The sequence below is a fragment of the Microtus pennsylvanicus genome, chromosome 11, assembly GCF_037038515.1.
Source record: "Microtus pennsylvanicus isolate mMicPen1 chromosome 11, mMicPen1.hap1, whole genome shotgun sequence".
NCBI classification, from domain to species: Eukaryota; Metazoa; Chordata; class Mammalia; order Rodentia; family Cricetidae; genus Microtus; species Microtus pennsylvanicus.
In genome coordinates this window covers 71,321,896-71,338,901 of record NC_134589.1, presented here as the reverse complement: position 1 = coordinate 71,338,901, position 17,006 = coordinate 71,321,896, and the positions used below count along the sequence as shown (strand labels likewise).

General features: G+C 50.0%; 2 protein-coding genes across 3 annotated transcripts in view; one reads left to right on the top strand and one right to left on the bottom strand.

The window, feature by feature from the left end:
• Positions 1-7,672, top strand: part of Mrnip (MRN complex interacting protein) — a 25,936-nt gene extending 18,264 nt beyond the window's left edge. The window contains exons 4-7 of the mRNA XM_075992787.1: positions 2,189-2,258; positions 4,072-4,208; positions 4,883-4,967; positions 6,828-7,672. Of these exons, the coding sequence (XP_075848902.1) occupies positions 2,189-2,258; positions 4,072-4,208; positions 4,883-4,967; positions 6,828-7,325 (790 nt within the window). The 3' untranslated portion in view covers positions 7,326-7,672. The remainder of the gene's footprint in view (positions 1-2,188; positions 2,259-4,071; positions 4,209-4,882; positions 4,968-6,827) is intronic.
• Sqstm1 (sequestosome 1) lies at positions 7,459-17,006 on the bottom strand. 2 transcript variants are annotated; one of them, XM_075992785.1, is made up of 8 exons: positions 16,740-17,006; positions 14,620-14,715; positions 14,110-14,339; positions 13,872-14,016; positions 12,821-12,901; positions 10,503-10,723; positions 10,059-10,140; positions 7,459-8,171 (listed from the first exon to the last, which is right to left on the bottom strand). In XM_075992785.1, the coding sequence occupies exons 1-8, from the start codon at positions 16,942-16,944 to the stop codon at positions 8,014-8,016; spliced, it is 1,218 nt and encodes a 405-aa protein (XP_075848900.1). In that variant the 5' UTR covers positions 16,945-17,006; the 3' UTR covers positions 7,459-8,013. The 2 variants fall into 2 exon arrangements, with proteins under 2 accessions (XP_075848900.1, XP_075848899.1); XM_075992784.1 differs by having other exon boundaries at positions 9,945-10,140; positions 16,740-16,995.

Genomic DNA, 17,006 nt, shown 5'->3' with positions numbered 1-17,006 from the left:
ATAATTATATATATATATATATATATATATATATATATATATATATATATAATAATTAAGACAGTTCCCATAAGGAAAAGGACGGGGTGTATTGGGTGTCTGGATGAGTATGGGTATTTGGGGCATTTGGCATTTTCCAGAAGGACTTCTGTTTTATCTGCTTATATCCCAAACACATTACAACCAGAGTTTTCATAAGAGGCTTTTACAAAAACAGTTCAGCATCTGGCAGTTCTCAAGGCCCCGCTGATAACAAGGGGACTTCATTAAATCAGGGTCACACAAACATCTAGCAGAAGCCATCTGAGGAGGGAGGGAGGTCTGGTCTGGAGAGGGGGCTGATGTCAGAACCCTTGCTGACAGTGCCATCCAGTGAGGATGCAGGAACTGAACTCAGGTCTCCTTCTGAGCCATCTCCAGCCTCAGAGGACATTGAGTCAAACATAACCTCCAGAGCCAGCTTCTCCCTGAGTTTAAATAGTACATGACAGCCTGGTGGTGATGGTGCTCGCCTTTAATCCCAGCACTTGGGAGGCAGAGGCAGACGGATCTCTGTGAGTTTGAGGCCAGCCTGGTCTATAGAGCGAGTTCCAGGACAGGCTCAAAGCTACAGAGAAACCCTGTCTTATGAGGGGCGGGGGACCACAGGGCAATGAAAACTCACCTAAGTTTATTAAATATGAATATTATATCCCGATAAGTTAATTTTAAAAGTTAAAAAAGTAAAGGGCTTTAAATTTTGTTTAGATTTATTTTGTATTGTATTACTATTTTGCCCGCTTGTATATATGTACATTAAGTATATGCCTAGTACCCGTGGAGCTCAGAGTCATAGATGGTTGTGAGACACCATGTGGGTGCTGGGAACCCCAAGTCCTATGCAAGAGCAGCAGTGAACTTCATCATTGAACCATCTTTCCAATAAAAGTAGAGGGGTTTTATTATACTTAGTTATGTGTATGTGACGTTTCTTTTAAAATGTTTCAGGCAAGCCTGGTCTAAACAGAGTTCCAGGCCAGCCAGGGGTACGTAATGAGATCCTGCCTTAAAACAAAACAAGCAAACAAACAAAAAGAAAACAAACTGCCAGCCAGGGGTGATGGTGCACACCTTTAATCCCAGCATTCAGGAGGCAAAGGCAGGTAGATCTCTGTGAGTTCGAGGCCAGCCTGGTCTACAAGGGCTAGTTCCAGGACAGACACCAAAGCTACAGAAAAACCTTGTCTCAAAAAAACAAAACAAAAAACAACACAAAAACAAAAAGACACTATGACCGTGGCAACTTTTTTTTTTTAATACGGGTTTTTCAAGACAGGCTCTCTTTATGTAGTCCTGGCCACCCTGGAACTCTATGTATACAATGCTGGCCTCAGACTCACAGAGATCTGCTTGCCTTTGCCTCCTGAGTGCTAGGATTAAACGCATGTGGCAACACAACCCAGCCCATGGCAGCAATCATAGAGGAAAACATTTAATTGGGGCGGACTTGCAGCCTCTGGGTTTAGTCTGTTATCCTCATGGCAGGAAGCATGGCTGCACACAGGCAGACATGGTGCTGGAGAAGTAGCTGAGAGTTCTACATCCAGATCCGAGGGAGACAGGAAGAGAGAATCACTCAGCCAGGCTTGAGCATCTGAAACCTCAAAGCCACCCCCTGTGACACACTTCCTTCAACAAGGCCACACCATCTAATTAAGTGGCACTCCCTATGGGCCTTTGGGGGCCATTTTCTTTCAAACCACTACACCCTCTGAACCATCTAGTCAGCCCAAACTCTTGGGTTGATCCTATAGTACAGTAGGCATTTTCTACATATGGTGTCATTTTGTCCTTATAAGCCCCATGAGAATTACTGGTTTCTTTAGGCTGGGGAGGTGACCAGTTGGGGTACCCAGGTACAGTGGAATTTGGGGCTCACTAGAGAGAATGCAGGTGCTGTCTGAGGTAGGTAGACATGGCTGGTCTAACCTCTAGTACTGTATTAGGTGTTTTGTCTGGCTGTGCAGCCTCTCAGTCTCTGGAACCAATCACTGCCCAGACCTGAACTGCTGAGGAGTGACTGCCTCACATGAGGCAGCAGGGTTTGCCTGTGATGCCTTGCCAGGTCCTTGTGCCCACTTGCCTCACCTTCCTTGTCCTTCATCTTCCTGGTGGTTTCCCAGGGTCATGTTTGCCGTCTTCCCCTAAGGTCTATGGCCAAAGCTGCAAGGGAAGAGGAAAATGCATGCCCTCAGCAGACTGAGAACGGCAGGCAGCAGGTAAGATGATGGCATCTGTCTCCCACTGCTCCGGGCTGCTGTGTGAGGTTCCACTCAAGTATTGCCAACGGACAAAATTAGAAGGCATTTAAAGATCTGTTGGCTTTATTTGCTGGTGTAGAATCAGGCGGTACTTTAGCCCATAAAACAGAACGAGTGCTCCAGTGAGCTGAGCAGACGCTGGATAGACCAGACAGTGATGAAAGAAAGAAACTGAACAAAAAGAAAACTGACATTCCAAGTGACTTCCCTGGTAGGGTGGACAGGGAGACAGAATTACAGGAGAGTGACTGCTGGGCTCAGTTCCGCCTGCTTTGGGGGATGAGCATCAGCTCAGAGTTGCTGCCTTTGTGCCCATAGATACCAGCCTGTTTGGGACACTGGGCCGTTGTCGCTCTCCTGCTCTCCAGTAATTCAGTTCCAGCTTAGTGATGGGAACCTTTTTAGTACAGGTGACTCCGTTTTGCACTTTAGTCTGGTGTGTGGGATCTTGTGCAGAGGCTCAGCCCCAAAGTCCAAGTGTTAACGCTATTCATTAGTCATTTGTTTGTCTCACATGCCCAAGGCGTCTTCCCCTTCCCCTGTCTCCGAGGCAGAGCTCTGCTAGGGCGAAGTTGTGGGACATGCCAGAGCTTCATGTTCCCTCGCTGCAGACTGGGCACTCCGCAAGAGGAGGAGTGGTATCAGTATTCTCTGTCCTTGGAGGCCAAAGGAAGGCTTATAAATAGATCTCAGCCAGCACTGGGTGGGCAGTGACTGCGTTCCTAACTGACACCGTTAAAACCCGGATGCTGTGGTCGGTCATAAGGAGCACTGACTGTGAACTCTTTTTTTTTTCTTTTTAAAGATTTATTTATTTATTGTGTATATCATAATCTGCCTACATGCCTGCCTGCAGGCCAGAGGAGGGCACTAGATCTCATTACAGATGGTTGTAAGCCACCATGTGGTTGCTGGGAATTGAACTCAGGACCTTCAGACAAAGCAGGCGGTGCTCTTAACCACTGAGCCATCTCCCCAGCCCCTGACTGTGAACTCTTGCTACCCACTTGCGACTGTGACCCAGCTCTGCTCATGGTTCACACTGGCCATCTCCTTTCTCCATTTGGTTTTCAAATTCTGTTTTAAACAAAGGATGTGCTTGTAAGTAAAATAACACAGCCCTTCTAACATGTGTGTTTGTGTTCATGTGTGCACTTCCTGTTTGGTCCCATTACAAAGATTATTTCATGCCACTCTTATATATGCACTACCTGGGGCTGGGGTGGGGAATGTAGCATAGGGTGGACCACTTGGCTGGCATTGGTGTGGTCCTGGGCTTGAGCACCAGCACTTACTCATCTGGTATTGTATGGTCTTCACGGATTTTTATGTTTGAACATTCTAGAGTGTCGTGACATTTGGCTTACTCCTGCTGTCCTAGGTATTTGCTCTCTGCACTCCCTCATCATGCTTTTGTTCATCATGACAGTTCCTGGGCTGGGGAGTATCAACTCTGGGGACGTTTGCAGCAAGTTGTACCCCAGTGGGCCTGTGTGCATGTACATCCTTTTAGAGCAGTTCTTAACCTGGGGTCTAGACCCCCTTGGGCTTGCATATCAGATATGAAGTAGCAACGAAAATAATGTTATTGTTGGGGTCACCACAGCATGAGAACTTGTATTAAGGCCACAGCATTAGGACTGACAGTGTCTCCACCGTGCTCTACAGGTCCTTCTTGGTGATGAGGGAGAAAAATGGGGCCCAAGAACTTTGTGCGTTAAACTTGGGCTGCTCTCAAACTCTGAGCCTTGTCCTCTGTTCTGACACTTAGGCACTGTCTGAGCCCCTGGAGTCCCGTTGGCTGAAGTATCTGGACAAGGACTGTGAGGACCAGGAGCTGGACAGAGGAAGAGCAGCTCTTGCTGAATGGCCAGGTCTGCCCTGCAGTCCAGCCCAACCGAGGAAGAGGTGCTAAACGGGTTTCATCCGGTCGTCACCGTGCCCACACTGACTCCTGAGGGGGGAGGGGGCTGATGAGCAGCTCCTATGACATCACTAAGTGGGACTCCCATGTTGTACATAAGTGGGTGGGCAAAGTGGGCAGCAGCCATGGCAGCTAACCCTCAGACTGCATGCTGCCTGACAGAGGGAGCAGAAGCCTAGCTAGACTTCCCTGGATGCCTATAACTCCAGTCATGAGGGGGCTGAAGCCCTGCTTAACCAGCTGTGGAAGCGTGGCCAAAGTAATCAGTGGGTCGAGGGGGAGGGGTACTTTATATGAGGTTCTCCAGATCTCCACGTGTCTCAGTAGGTTTCCATAGAAACCTCCTTAGGCTTGGGATGCTGCATGACTCTCAAAGGGAATGAGTTACAATTTCAAGTAAGACTGTTCTAACAACTACAAACCAGAGAAGAGGCTTGGCCGGACTGTTCCTGGAGGTGGTGTAGGAACCTGTGAAGGCTGAAAAGATTCCTCCCTATGTCAGGCCAGATCTCAGTTGCTCTCTGTGAGGACAATTGGATGAGAGAACTTCATGAGTGATAGTCCGCCCTTCCTTCCTTCCTTCCTTCCTTCCTTCCTTCCTTCCTTCCTTCCTTCCTTCCTTCCTTCCTTCCTTCCTTCCTTCCTTCCTTCCTTCCAGGAAATGGAATCAGAACACAGGGAAGCCTCCACGCAGCCTGCATGTCCAGGACTTGGACAGTGTTAAAGACAGCTTTGAATGCCAGGTCAGTGACCATGGAGCCTATGTACGATTGCATGCAAGTCTGCATACACATGCAAACACACGTGCAGTTAGGACTTTAGCCCACAGCGTGTATGATAGGTATCAACATTACTGCTACACCCCAGCCCTGTGGAATTTGTTTGGTTTTGTTCTTGAAGACATGGCCTTGTCACATTGCCTGGGCTGGCCTCACACTTCTGCACCCAGGTCATACTCTTCCCTGTGCCTTGTGAGCAGCTGAGACTGCAGGTACAAGGCTTGGATAATATATTTCTTCACAATTATGAGGTTTATATACTAAAAAGTTCAACTTCTGGCATGAGATGAGTGTCTTTTCTGCTTAAAACTGAGTCCTGAGGCTGGGTGTGGTGGCACATACCTTTAATCTCAACACTCTGGAGGCAGACACAGATGACTCTGTGAGTTCAAAGCCAGCCTAGTTTACATAGCAAGTTCCCGGGTTCATAGTGGACCCTGTCTCCTCCCCCTGAAAAAGGCCAATTCCTGAGCCAGGTTATATACCCATAATCCCAACATTTAGGAGACTGAGGCAGGAAGAACATGAATTCAAGGCCATTCTGACATACAGCAAGACATCGTCATGGTCATCATCCCATGTGGTTAACTCACAGCCAGGAGCACATCATGAGACCCTGCTAAGGCTGGCCAGTAAGGCTTGAGGAAAGACTGTTCATTCTGCAGAGGAACGTCATTAATCTGGTCACAGTAGAAGTTGCCCTAGGTTTCCATCCAGGAATGCCTGTTCCCGTGCACTCCTTGCTTTATATTATAGTGTTGGTGATGCTCACACCTAGCAGGCCCACTGCACATTGAGCATGTGAGTGCATATTTTGTATTGTGCTAATATAGAAGCCTAGGAATGAGGGTTCTTGTTCTTTCACCTCCTCTGCCCCTAACGACTAGCTAAGGCCTACCCAGCTCAGCCTGACTGCATGCAGAGCATGGCACAAAGCCAAGAGACAGTTCAGTTTTGTTTTCCAAGATAGGGTTTCACTATGTAGCCTTGGCTGTCCTGGACCTTGCTCTGTAGACCAGGCTGACTTTGAACTCACAGAGATCCACCTGTCTCTGCCTATCAAGTGCTGGGATTAAAGACCTGCACTGCCACCACCCAACCCAGAGTTCAATTTTTGATGTTTCTTAAACTACCTAGTGCTTCCAGTAGGTATGAGTCCCATTGAGCCAGAATCATGGCAGTGAGTTACAGAGCCCTTACCGTGGCCCACACCCTGAGTTTCAATTTCACCAGTCTATTGTTTTAGAGGAACTAAGACCTCAGTGAGTTTACAGCAAGTTCAGTGGTAAAGCCAAGTTAGCAGTCAGAGTCATGGTCTCTTCAGCATTATCTGGGCAGTCATGATGCAAAGATCCAGTGCTGCTGTCGAATTCCTTTGTAAGCAGTGAAACCCATTTTCCTGTGCATCTTTGGTTTCTGAGCTGGAAGAAGCCAGGCCCAGCTCCTTGTCACCTCCTAGAGATCTCAGTGCAGCCCCTGAGCTCCAGCTTTGCAGAGATGTTCCGGCCCAGCTGGGGCTGCACAGGCATGATAGACTACATCTTTCTAAGTGGTGGCTGTCTAGGCCCCTCCCTGCTCACACCTTCTCATGGAGACTGCTGACCTGACCCAAAGCTTCCCAGGAAATGGGTTATTCTGGATGTCTCCTTTATGTGAGGAATGTGGTCACAAGATTTATCCAATCAGGGTTAACATTTATGAACTTTGACTGTTAAACCTCACAACAGCATGTTCTAACCTGTAGGATTTAGACAGTAGTTATGCAGAAAGCAGAAGGGTGCTGACGGTCCTGCCAAGCGAAACCCTTTCTCTGGTTTCTTTCAGGACTCCACTGGCCTGTTTGGAACAGAGCAACAAGGTAGCAGTCCTGCCCTCGGAACTGCAGCCCACATCAGGGAACTTGGTTTTCCAAGGTGGAAACTACCAAGCCCTGTCCTGCAGGCTAAGACCCAATCTTCTAAATGGGCACGGTTTCTCCTGTCACCTGGGAACAGCCCACATGTGGATGGAAACCCATCAAGGCCTCTGCAGGAGAGCACCAGGCTAGCTGACGCAGCACAAGCTGAGCAAGGGACCCTTGAGGCCAGGACTCCAGGGGATGGCCACTTCAGCGGGGCTCCTGCCATTGTCCAGCCTGCCCAAACCACTCACACTGCCACACCCCAGCCAGAGAGGCCTAGCAGGAAGACCCCAGATCAGCCATGGGCCACAGGGATTCCCCAAGCAGATGGTAGGCCCTTGGCTCAAGGGGCACAGAAGGCCCCATCCATGCAACTGTACAACCTCTTTACAACTGGGGAGGACTTTGAAGATGACCTGTAGCCTTCACTTTGACTCGTGTGTGATGTGGTCCCTGTATGCCAGTCCTCCATGCCACAGATGGGGGTGCTCTAGAACAAATAACCTGTCAAACAGACTTCTCTTGTAACAGCAATAGTAAAGACCACAGGGTTGGTTAAAGTGCATATGCCATTTAATTACAGGCTATTTAAAAATCAAGTCAGAGGAAGCTACATGGGGGGTTTGTTTAAAAGCATTAACATTGGATCATTAAAAGGGGATGCAGTATATGGTGAGAGCCTGCACAAGTTTTCTATCCCCCAGGAGCCATATATAGGCCCCAGTCGCTGCCACCTTTGACTTACATAATGGTTCTATTTGTTCACTTTTAACAAAAAAGCACAGAAGGTCATCAGACTACAATTCTGGACTGCTGGTGCAATGCTGGCAGCGAGAGCAGTGTGCCTCTGCAGCTCCCTGGCAAAGGCCAGACTTAGGAAAAGCAGAGGAAGCTCAGCCACAAGCACCTGGTTGTGTTCCCAGGCGTCAGCATGTGCACTCTTGGAGCTCTCCCTCCAAGTCACTCCCTCCTGCCCTGAAGGGCTTCACACACTCCCACCTGCAGGCTCTGGAAGAATGCCAAGAAACTGGCCTTATAGAGGCCCTGCTGCTCTACTGGATGCAACTACAAGACAAAGGGGTGGGTCACGGGGTTTGGGCACAAGCACTGTCACAATGGCGGAGGGTGCTTTGAATACTGGATTGTGTCCAGAGCGGCTCCGATGTCATAATTCTTGGTCTGTAGAAGCCTGGTGAGCCAGCCACCTTCATCAGAGAAGCCCATGGACAGCATCTGCGAGAGCGACTCGATCAGCCGGGGATCAGCCTCTGCAAAACAATATAGGAAAGTGAGGTGCCCTGTAACACCCAAACACAGCAAGTCCTGCCTGCCAGGAAGACTCCTCTGTTTGGGCCTTACAGGAACCTCAGAGGTCAGCTAAAGGACCAAATAAATAGCTTGTTTTGTAGGCTTTCCAGTCTGTCACAACTGTTCAACTCTGCCACTGTAGCATAAACAGCCAGAAGGGATGTAAGCAAATGAGTGCGGTTATTTTCTAATAAAGTTTTATTGCCAGATGTGGTGACTCAAGCCTGTAGTTCCAACACTCAAGAGACGGAGGCAAGAAGATCATTCAGGGGCATCCTGGGCAACAATGAAACAGCATCTCAGCTCTTTATAGATAAAGAAATGTGACTCTCCTCTGACTGCCTGACTCCCCACCCTGTTGTTCGGCACATGTGTCATGGTACTTATGTCCCTTGTGGCCACGCAGAGCTGAAGTAGGAGTCTTCCTCTATTGCTCTCCATGTGACTGAGTTGGGGTCTCCGTGAACTCAGCTTACGAGTTCCATCTTGTCTAGCTAGCCAGCTTTGAAGGGATTTTGCCTTCTGCTTGCTGAGACTACAGACACAGTTGCCACTCTGCCCAGCTTTTGGCTTTTTACATGGGTTCTGGGAGCCCAGACTATTGTCCTCACGCTTGCCCAGCAAGCATTGTACCAGACGAGCCAGCTCTTCAGCTCCCCTGCCCCGTTCTGCCTCCAGTCCAGAGCCTTGCAAGTGCGAGATAAGCAGTCTGCCATGGAGGTGCAGAGGTCTCACGGTGTAGCCAGGATCGCCTTTACCTCGTAATAAAGCCCCTCCCCAGACTCTCAGACAACCGTTTGCCGCCCCTCTGCTCTGCTGCAGAGCAAATAAGCTTTGAAAACCTCAAGGTCAAATCTGGCCCAGAGGTAAGTTATTCACCTGAACACCCTTATCCTGGGAACAAGGGAGCTGGCTGCCTTTTTTGCAGGGTGTACACTTGGGACTAACATTTTACATACTGCCTGGCTTCTACTGGGGCCTTGGCCGTGGTGCTAGCCATTAAAATTTGCAACCCCCGAGAAAATGGTGTGTAGGGTCTAAGTTCACTTCATTGGCGCATGACGGCCCAAAACCAGTGTTGCCTTTTCTGTCACATCTGCCTTCCCAGGACATCTGGGTATTGAGATTTAGAAATTCCTAAAATGAGATGAGATTACTGTTTCTTGATGCAGAGACAAGAGGTCAGACTATCTTCTAGTTTTCTCTGATGTCAGCTGACAACACCACCAGACAGTGTGCTGCAGGTAAGTCTACAACCCCAAAGCCACCCTGAACTACACAACTAGGTACTGCCTTTAAAAACAAATCCCAGTCAGGCAGTGGTGGCACATGCCTTTGATCCCAGCACAGGCGGATCTCTTGTGAGTTTGAGGCTAGCCTGGTCTACAAGAGCTAATTCCAGGATAGGCTCCAAAGCTACAGAGAAACCCTGTCTTGAAAAACCAAAAAATAATAAAAATTTAAAAAAAAATCCCAGCCAGGCAGTGGTGGTGTATGCCTTTAATCCCAGCACTCGGGAGGCAGAGGAAGGCGGATCTGAGTTTGAGGCCAGCCTGGTCTACAGCTAGTTCCAGGACAGGCTCCAAAGCTACAGAGAAACCCTGTGTCGAAAAAACAAAAAACAAACAAACAAAAAATTCCAGACCATGCTACCCTTTTCTGTGCTGCCAAAACCAGACACAGGATAGGATACTCTGAAAGCAAAGTAAAAGAAACCTCTGGTGACCACATGCCTGGTGGGAGATGTGGGTACGCGGCAGCTTCCTTCAGCCCTGTGGGCCCTTCCTGGGAGGGGTCTAGAGAGCTTGGTCCTTCTGATTCTGGCATCTGCAGAGACTGGAGTTCACCTGTGGACGGGTCCACTTCTTTGGAAGACAGATGGGTCCAGTCTTCATCCCCTCCTGAGCAATTATCAGACTCCATCTGTTCCTAGAATATAATCTGCTGTGAGCACAAGCATGAAGTGACTGGCCAGTGTGACCCCACTATCTGCTCCCAGCCAAGTATGGGAATCCCAGGCACTAGAGAGTGGCCTGCACCAAGTATGTTTAGTTTTTTTCATGACACCAAGGCTTGAACCCAGGATCTCATGTACATCAGATAAACGCCCCATACAGAGTTACGGCCTCAGACGGGAGTAAGATTTTTCTCTATAGAGTTCTGTCAGAAGGCTCAAGAGACTGAAGACACCACAGAGATAAGGACAGAACCCCTCTGGCTACAAGATGGCTGGGGCTGAGGCCAAGATGCCAAGCAGGCCAGTTAAAGGTCATGGGAGAAAGCAGACCTACCTCTGGCTGTCCCACTGACTCCAAAGCAATCTTTCTCATTTGCTCTGTCAGGGACTGTGAGGGGCCTTCGCCGGCCTCATCAGGTTTGCTGACTTCCGAAGAGCAGCTGCTTGGCTGAGTGCTACACTTGTCTTCTGTGCCCGCACTGGAACTTTCTGGGGAGGTGGTCATCAGGCGGCTTCTCTTTCCTCCATGTTCCACATCAATGTCAACCTCAATGCCTAGAGAAGGAGGAATAGAGCTATCAAGTCCAGAGGCCTCCCCTGCACGTGTTATCAGTGACTCGGTGGACTGGGACACTGGCAGCTAGCCAACGACACAGAGGCCGGACTCAACCCCAGAACCACATAACCATGTGACATGATAGACCACGTGACAACCCCCATGGGCTGAGCCCAACCCCAACCCCAGCCCCGCTGTCCCCTTCAAAGCCTGTGTTTGTCAAAAGACCCAGTGACAGACAAGAAAGGCCCTGCTACCTTGTGTCCTAGGTGTCAGTGACCACAGTCTCTGAGCCAAACACAGCACTGGGCCACAGTAGTGGCCTTCCTTGGCTGGTTCTCAGAGAATCTACCAATAAAAGACTGTGGCTCTGGCTTACCCCAACCTCTGCCTTCTGAGAGGTTGTGTGCCAACTCCTTTTCCCTCTGGGCCTCTGCTCTCGTACAATCCATTAGAGGCAGTTAGCATGTGAGTCATCCCCTGCTTAGTTCCTCAGAGAGATGGGGAAGGAAAACTCCCAAGACTTCCACAAGAGCTGAAGCAACCCTCAGTTTAAACTACCCAGAGTCTTTTTTTAGAAAGTTTGCTGTCTTGTCAAACTCAAGGTATTCTACTACTTAGCAACTCCACACACTTCAAAGGCCTTTATCCTCCCAGACAACCTCTGAGCACTGCAAAATAATGCCTGCTCTCTCACGAGAAGATCCCAGTGGTCATGATACGCCCACCACCAGCATAGACTGGTATTAGCTAGTGAGAGCAAGAGGGTTCTGGGAAGCTCAATAGAAGTCAAAAGCATTGTCATGACCAGGAACTGAGCTGAATCCACACTCTCATCTTTCTACTGAAGGACTCACTTTCCAAAATGACTAGTTTTCACACTTAGACACACAAAAACACACACTAACTTCAAAGCACCCTTTGCCGGGTATCCTTGTCTCCCCTACACCCAAGGACCACAATTCAGACTTGTCTTGCAGAGAAGCTGCCGTAGCCCCTGAAAGCTCATCTGTTGGATGAAGACAATCTCAAGTCCTCCAGAGCCCCACTATATCCTAGCGTGAGCCCTGCTTCTCCCCCAGCAACAACCCAGTTGATGCTGCGCCACTTTGATCTCCTTGGAAAGTAATGAGAGCCTGGTTCTCCAGAGCCTCTTACTCCAACGCCAAGGACATGCAGTCTGACTGAACTGCTTTATCTGTACTTCGTTTGGTGTCAGGAATCAAAGAGTTTGTTTTTTTCTTTTTTGGTTTTTCAAGACAGGGTTTCTCTGTGTAGCTCTGGAGCCTTTCCTGGCACTAGCTCTTGTAGACCAGGCTGGCCTCGAACTCACAGAGATCCGCCTGCCTCTGCCTCCTGAGTGCTGGGATTAAAGGTGTGTGCCATCATCACCTGGCTAATCGAAGAGTCTTAATACTCTGCCACAGAGCTACACCACATCTCTACCTAAACTATTCAATTTAACTGCAAGACCAAGATGCCACTGCTGCCTCAAAGCTGCATCCTGGGGCATCATGAGCACAGATGGTCTTGGCTTGCAGCAAGTGGTGGTGATACCTAGTAGCTATAAGGAGGAGGAGAGACAGGAGGGGGTTGGGACACCCTGTCATCAGCATTCCTTCAGTACTGGACACTGGGTACCTCCTAACACTGCAGACATAGAACAGGGTGGGCAAGTACTTCCTAAATCACACCAGTGTGCCCCAGAGACAGTACCTAGGGCCACAGTACTGAGAGGTGACACTGTGCTCCCCCACCCCAGCAGAGCTCTGCCCACTGCCTGCCTTCAAGTGTAAAAATCAACTCATTAGCTCAGAAAACACAAGCCGTTGTTACCCCAAAGGCTAGCCCACCCACCTACAGATCATCCTCCCCACTGGCTCATTCTACAAAGCTCAAGAATTAGGAATTCAACCTTGAGGCACCCATTCCAGTCTGCGGTAAAGGTTAATTTACGCAATAAAACCTTGCTGGTGTCAAGCACACAGATCTGCCCTGGCCTCTGTAGCGTGCCAGAAACGGCTGCCAAAGGCCACTTGCACACTGAGTCACCAACCACTGAGGCGTCTCACAGAATGGCCAGGAAGCTCACTCACCTAGAGGGCTGAGGGCAGCTGCCACGCTCTCCCCTACGTTCTTCAGGAAATTGACACTGGGATCCTCTGCCGGACCAGAAGCTGTTGGTTTTCACAAGAAGAAAAAATGAGCTCGAATTCTGTGACTCTGCCGCTTATCACAGGGCTTCTGTGCCAAGGTCGCCATCATCTAGGTAATCACCATCCTGGGGACCCCCTTGACCACACTTGGTGCTTCTCTTCCCTCCCGCACTGCACCCTTGGTTTCCCAGTGAGTCACATGTTGGGCCAGAGGCTTAGTACAACCAGTATATAAATATTGACCTTGTCCTAGATATGCTGTTTACTCAAAATCAAACAACTAACCCAGCTGGCTGTTCTGGCACAAGTCTGCAATCCAAGCACTCAAGAGGCTGAAGCAGGAGAATCTCAAGTTTAAGGCCCTCTTGTGCTACATGGTGAGTTCCAGGCTAGCCTGAGCTATAAAAAGACCCTGTCTCAAGGAAACAAAAATTAAAAAGCAGAATCCCAAAATCTAGAATGCAGAGCTATGAGTGAGTTTTTTACTTTTAGGTTTTTGAGACAGGGTCTTATGCCAAAGTTGGCCTTGAATTCCTGATCCTTTTGCTTCGACCTCCTCAGTCCTGAGATTACAGTATCTGTGCCACCACATGGGCTTTGTGACTATGGCATTTTGTTTTTGTCTTTTAAGATTTGAGGAACTTAAAGGGCAGGGCAGCTCTGAGGGGACAGTAGTGGCCTTAGGCACTTAGCCACCTGTTTACTCAGTTGTAAAATGGAAATGCATTGTCTCTGCAGGGTTCTTAAGAGATCTGATGACGTGGATAGGACAGACTGTAGCACACTGATAGAACCCGCAGGTATTGTGTGCAAGGTCCTACATTAGGTACTAAATTCAACTGAATATCCCTCGGGGGGTGGGGAATGTGTAGTATACAGCTTATTGTGGGCACTGCTGGACTTTAGGCTATGGGGATAGCTTGACCAAGGGCCCACCTGAATTGACTGGTTACTCATGACACCCCAAAGCCAATTCAAATACCAGCCTTACCTGACTCAGCTGTAGGGCAAGGGCGAGCATCCCCTGCTCGAGGAGGCCGTGGGCTCCAGTTCCCCGGTGGACCCATCTCCCAGACAGGCCAGCCAAAATGTCCATGTTTCAGCTTCCGAAGCCAGCGGCCATGATGGTGGAAGCCCTGGGCAGGAAAAAACAAAGCAGGGCAGTGAGGGGTCAGGGTTTCCAGGTTCCACCACCCTGTACCCCCTAGAACTGCAGAGAACCAGCTCACATCAGGGAGGTGGCCAAAGGGGTTGGGAAAAATGAGCTTGCTGTGCTCCCTGTGCAGGCCCTTCCCCTCGCAGCTGCTGCACAGGTCATAGTCTGGGCACACGCTGCACTTGTAGCGAGTTCCCACCACAGGCCCATTGCAGCCATCACAAATCACGTTGGGGTGCACCATGTTTCGGGATGCCTCCTGAGCACATGGTGGGCGATGGTCCCGCCGGCACTCCTTCTTCTCTGCAGGGAGAGTTAAAAACTATTAGAGCAAGTCCCTGAAGTTCTCCCTTGTCACTGCAGCCCTGCTGGTCAGAGTCCATCCAGAATTCAGTTGCTTAGGACAACCTCATATGGGGTCAAGAGGTTCCAGGCCCTGCAACTGTAAACAGCAGGAGCCCCGTCTGCACCTCCCTCAGCTCCCAGCCCCTAGAGCTCATCCTCATCCTGACCCTTTCTCTATGAGAGGGAAGCTCCAAAGGAATCACTCGGACTCAGGCAGTGCCCTAGGGCAGCCCCATACCTTTAATATAGATGCGGAAGATGTCATCTTTCACATAGGACATGGCCATTGTCAGCTCCTCATCACTGGAAAAGGCAACCAAGTCCCCGTCCTCATCTGTGTGGTTTAAGAGACAATACATCAGAGCCAGGGACACGGCTCAGGGGCCAAACGCTGACCTAGCAGGCACTAGACAGAAAATAGACAGCAGAGGCACCCAGCTGCATATCCACTGCTGCAATGGACAGACAGCCCAAGGCTAAACAGACATCTGCAGAGGCTCTAGGCTCAGCCTGGATGCTGGGGCAAGCAGCGATATGGCCATTCACTCTGACACAAACTGGATGGTCCTGGATCACAGTTCTGCACAGAAGGCAGCGCACATGTGAGTGTGGGCCCAGCCTCCCGCCAAAACAGGGTGTCGAGTTCTAGGAGTTGTAATTACAAGTAGTTGTGAGCCGTCTAGTGTGAGTGCTAGGAACAGAAGCTGGGTTCTCTGGAAGAGCAGCTTTAACCATCGAGCCATCTCTCAAAGCCCTCTGGCTTTGTTTTTATGTTAGCACACTGGTACTGGGATTACAAGCAGGCGTGTATGTTTACATGTTAGTACAATTACTCTTCAAGCTCCTCATATATGCCAAACCACACATGTGCAGGCTGGGCTAAGCCTGTGGGCAACCACTCAGCCAGCAACACTACCAACAGCCCAGTGCCTACCAACCAAAGACCAGATCAACTAAACATGACATATCCAAACAGATTATTCTACACACACATACACAAAATGAAGTATCACCCAGAGATGCAGCATTCAGGTCCTTGCCTAGCATATGCAAAGCCCTGGGTTCACGCCCCAGTACAGGAGGGGGAAAAATACTGGTAAGAGCTACAATACAAATGGGCCTCCCACATATTAATAAGTGAACGAACAAAACTACACCGTAAGACTCCATTACTAGGCAGTGGTGGCACACGCTTTTATTCCCAGCACTCAGAGGCAGGCGGATCTCTGTGAGTTCAAAGCCTGGTCTATAGAGTGAGTTCCAGGACAGTCAGGGTTATACAGAGAAAACCAAAATAAATATTGACAAAGATTTATAAAACAAGAGATTCTAAATTGAACATGATAGCGGTTACACAATTCATTAAAAAAAAAAAAGCAAGGAGCTTGGAGGCAGCTAGGTAGTTCAAGTCTGGCAGGCATGAGGTCCTGGCCTGGATCCCTAGCAAAATATAAAGCAGAGGACGCTGAAGGGCAATTTAGGGGTAAGGGCCAGCCAGGTTACACAGTGAGACCTGTCTCTGCTAATACAAAAGAATAATCTTCATACACTTTTTTTTTTCTTCCAAGACAGGGTTTCTCTGTGTAGCCCTGGTTGTCCTGAAACTCACTCCGTAGTCCATTCTGGCCTCGAACTCTGACCGCCCCCTTCCTCTGCCTTCCAAGTGCTGGGATTAAAGGCGTGCGCCACCAGTGCCTGGCCTCTTTATACACCTTTCCTGGGTGTATTACACAATCACTCAGTTACACGGAAAATTTTCTGGCCAGTGATGAACACCTGTGACCCCTACACTGGGAAACAGACAAAGAGGATTGAAGTCGAGTGAGGCCACCCTAAACCACTCGGGCGTTCAAGGCCAATCAGGCTACGTGGCTTTACCTCAAAAAAAAAAAAAAAAAAAAAAAAAAAAAAAAAAAAAAAGACCGCCGGTCGAACAGTCCTCCGCCAGATCTTAATACCGTCCCCTCCCAGAGGGAGGGCCTTGGCCGCTGCTCTAGTCAACAATTCCTAGCCCCACCCCACGCAGCCACCAGCCACTCCAACGCAAGAGACTGAGCTAGTTCCGGGGTCCCCGACCTCCCCGCCCCCGCCGCTTGTTTACCCGCGTCACTCCTCTCCACCCCACCTCCACGTCTGTCTGTCCGTCCGGTTCCCGCTCTTCCGGGGCTTTACCTGAAGCCACCGCCACCCTGCGTTACCGCCTCACAGTCGGCGGGAGGTCAGCTGTCACCCCAATGGCCGTCTGACACCCCCGGTCCTCGGGGAGGCAGAGGACGCCCCGCCACGTCCTCGCCCAGACCGGCCCCACCGTGGCCGAGCGAGGGTGGCTTCCCCACCCCGGCGGCCCTAGCCCCTCACCGCGGTAGTGCGCCTGGAAGCCGCCAGGCCGCAGCGCGGGGAACAGCGTGGCCACCCGGCTCAGCAGCCTCTCGCACGGCCCTGGGCCCGCCGCGGCCTCGGCTTCCGCCTCGGGCTCCGGGCTAACGCAGAAGCTGAAGCGGCGGATCTCGCGGGCCGCCTCCTCCTTGCCCAGAAGATAGGCTTTCACGGTAAGCGACGCCATAATCGCAAACTCGGTAAGGACGAAACAGCTGGGCAGCTGCGGCTGCTGCGCCTAGCCCAGCT

Coding starts and splice junctions, on each gene's coding strand:
- Sqstm1 (XM_075992784.1), bottom strand. CDS start 16,944: ATGGCGTCGCTTACCGTGAAAGCCTATCTTCTGGGCAAGGAGGAGGCG. Junction 14,716..16,739: donor CTTCCAGGCGCACTACCGCG/GTGAGGGGCTAG, acceptor TAAACCACACAG/ATGAGGACGGGGACTTGGTT. Junction 10,724..12,820: donor AGCTGCCCTCAGCCCTCTAG/GTGAGTGAGCTT, acceptor CTCCTTCTCTAG/GCATTGAGGTTGACATTGAT.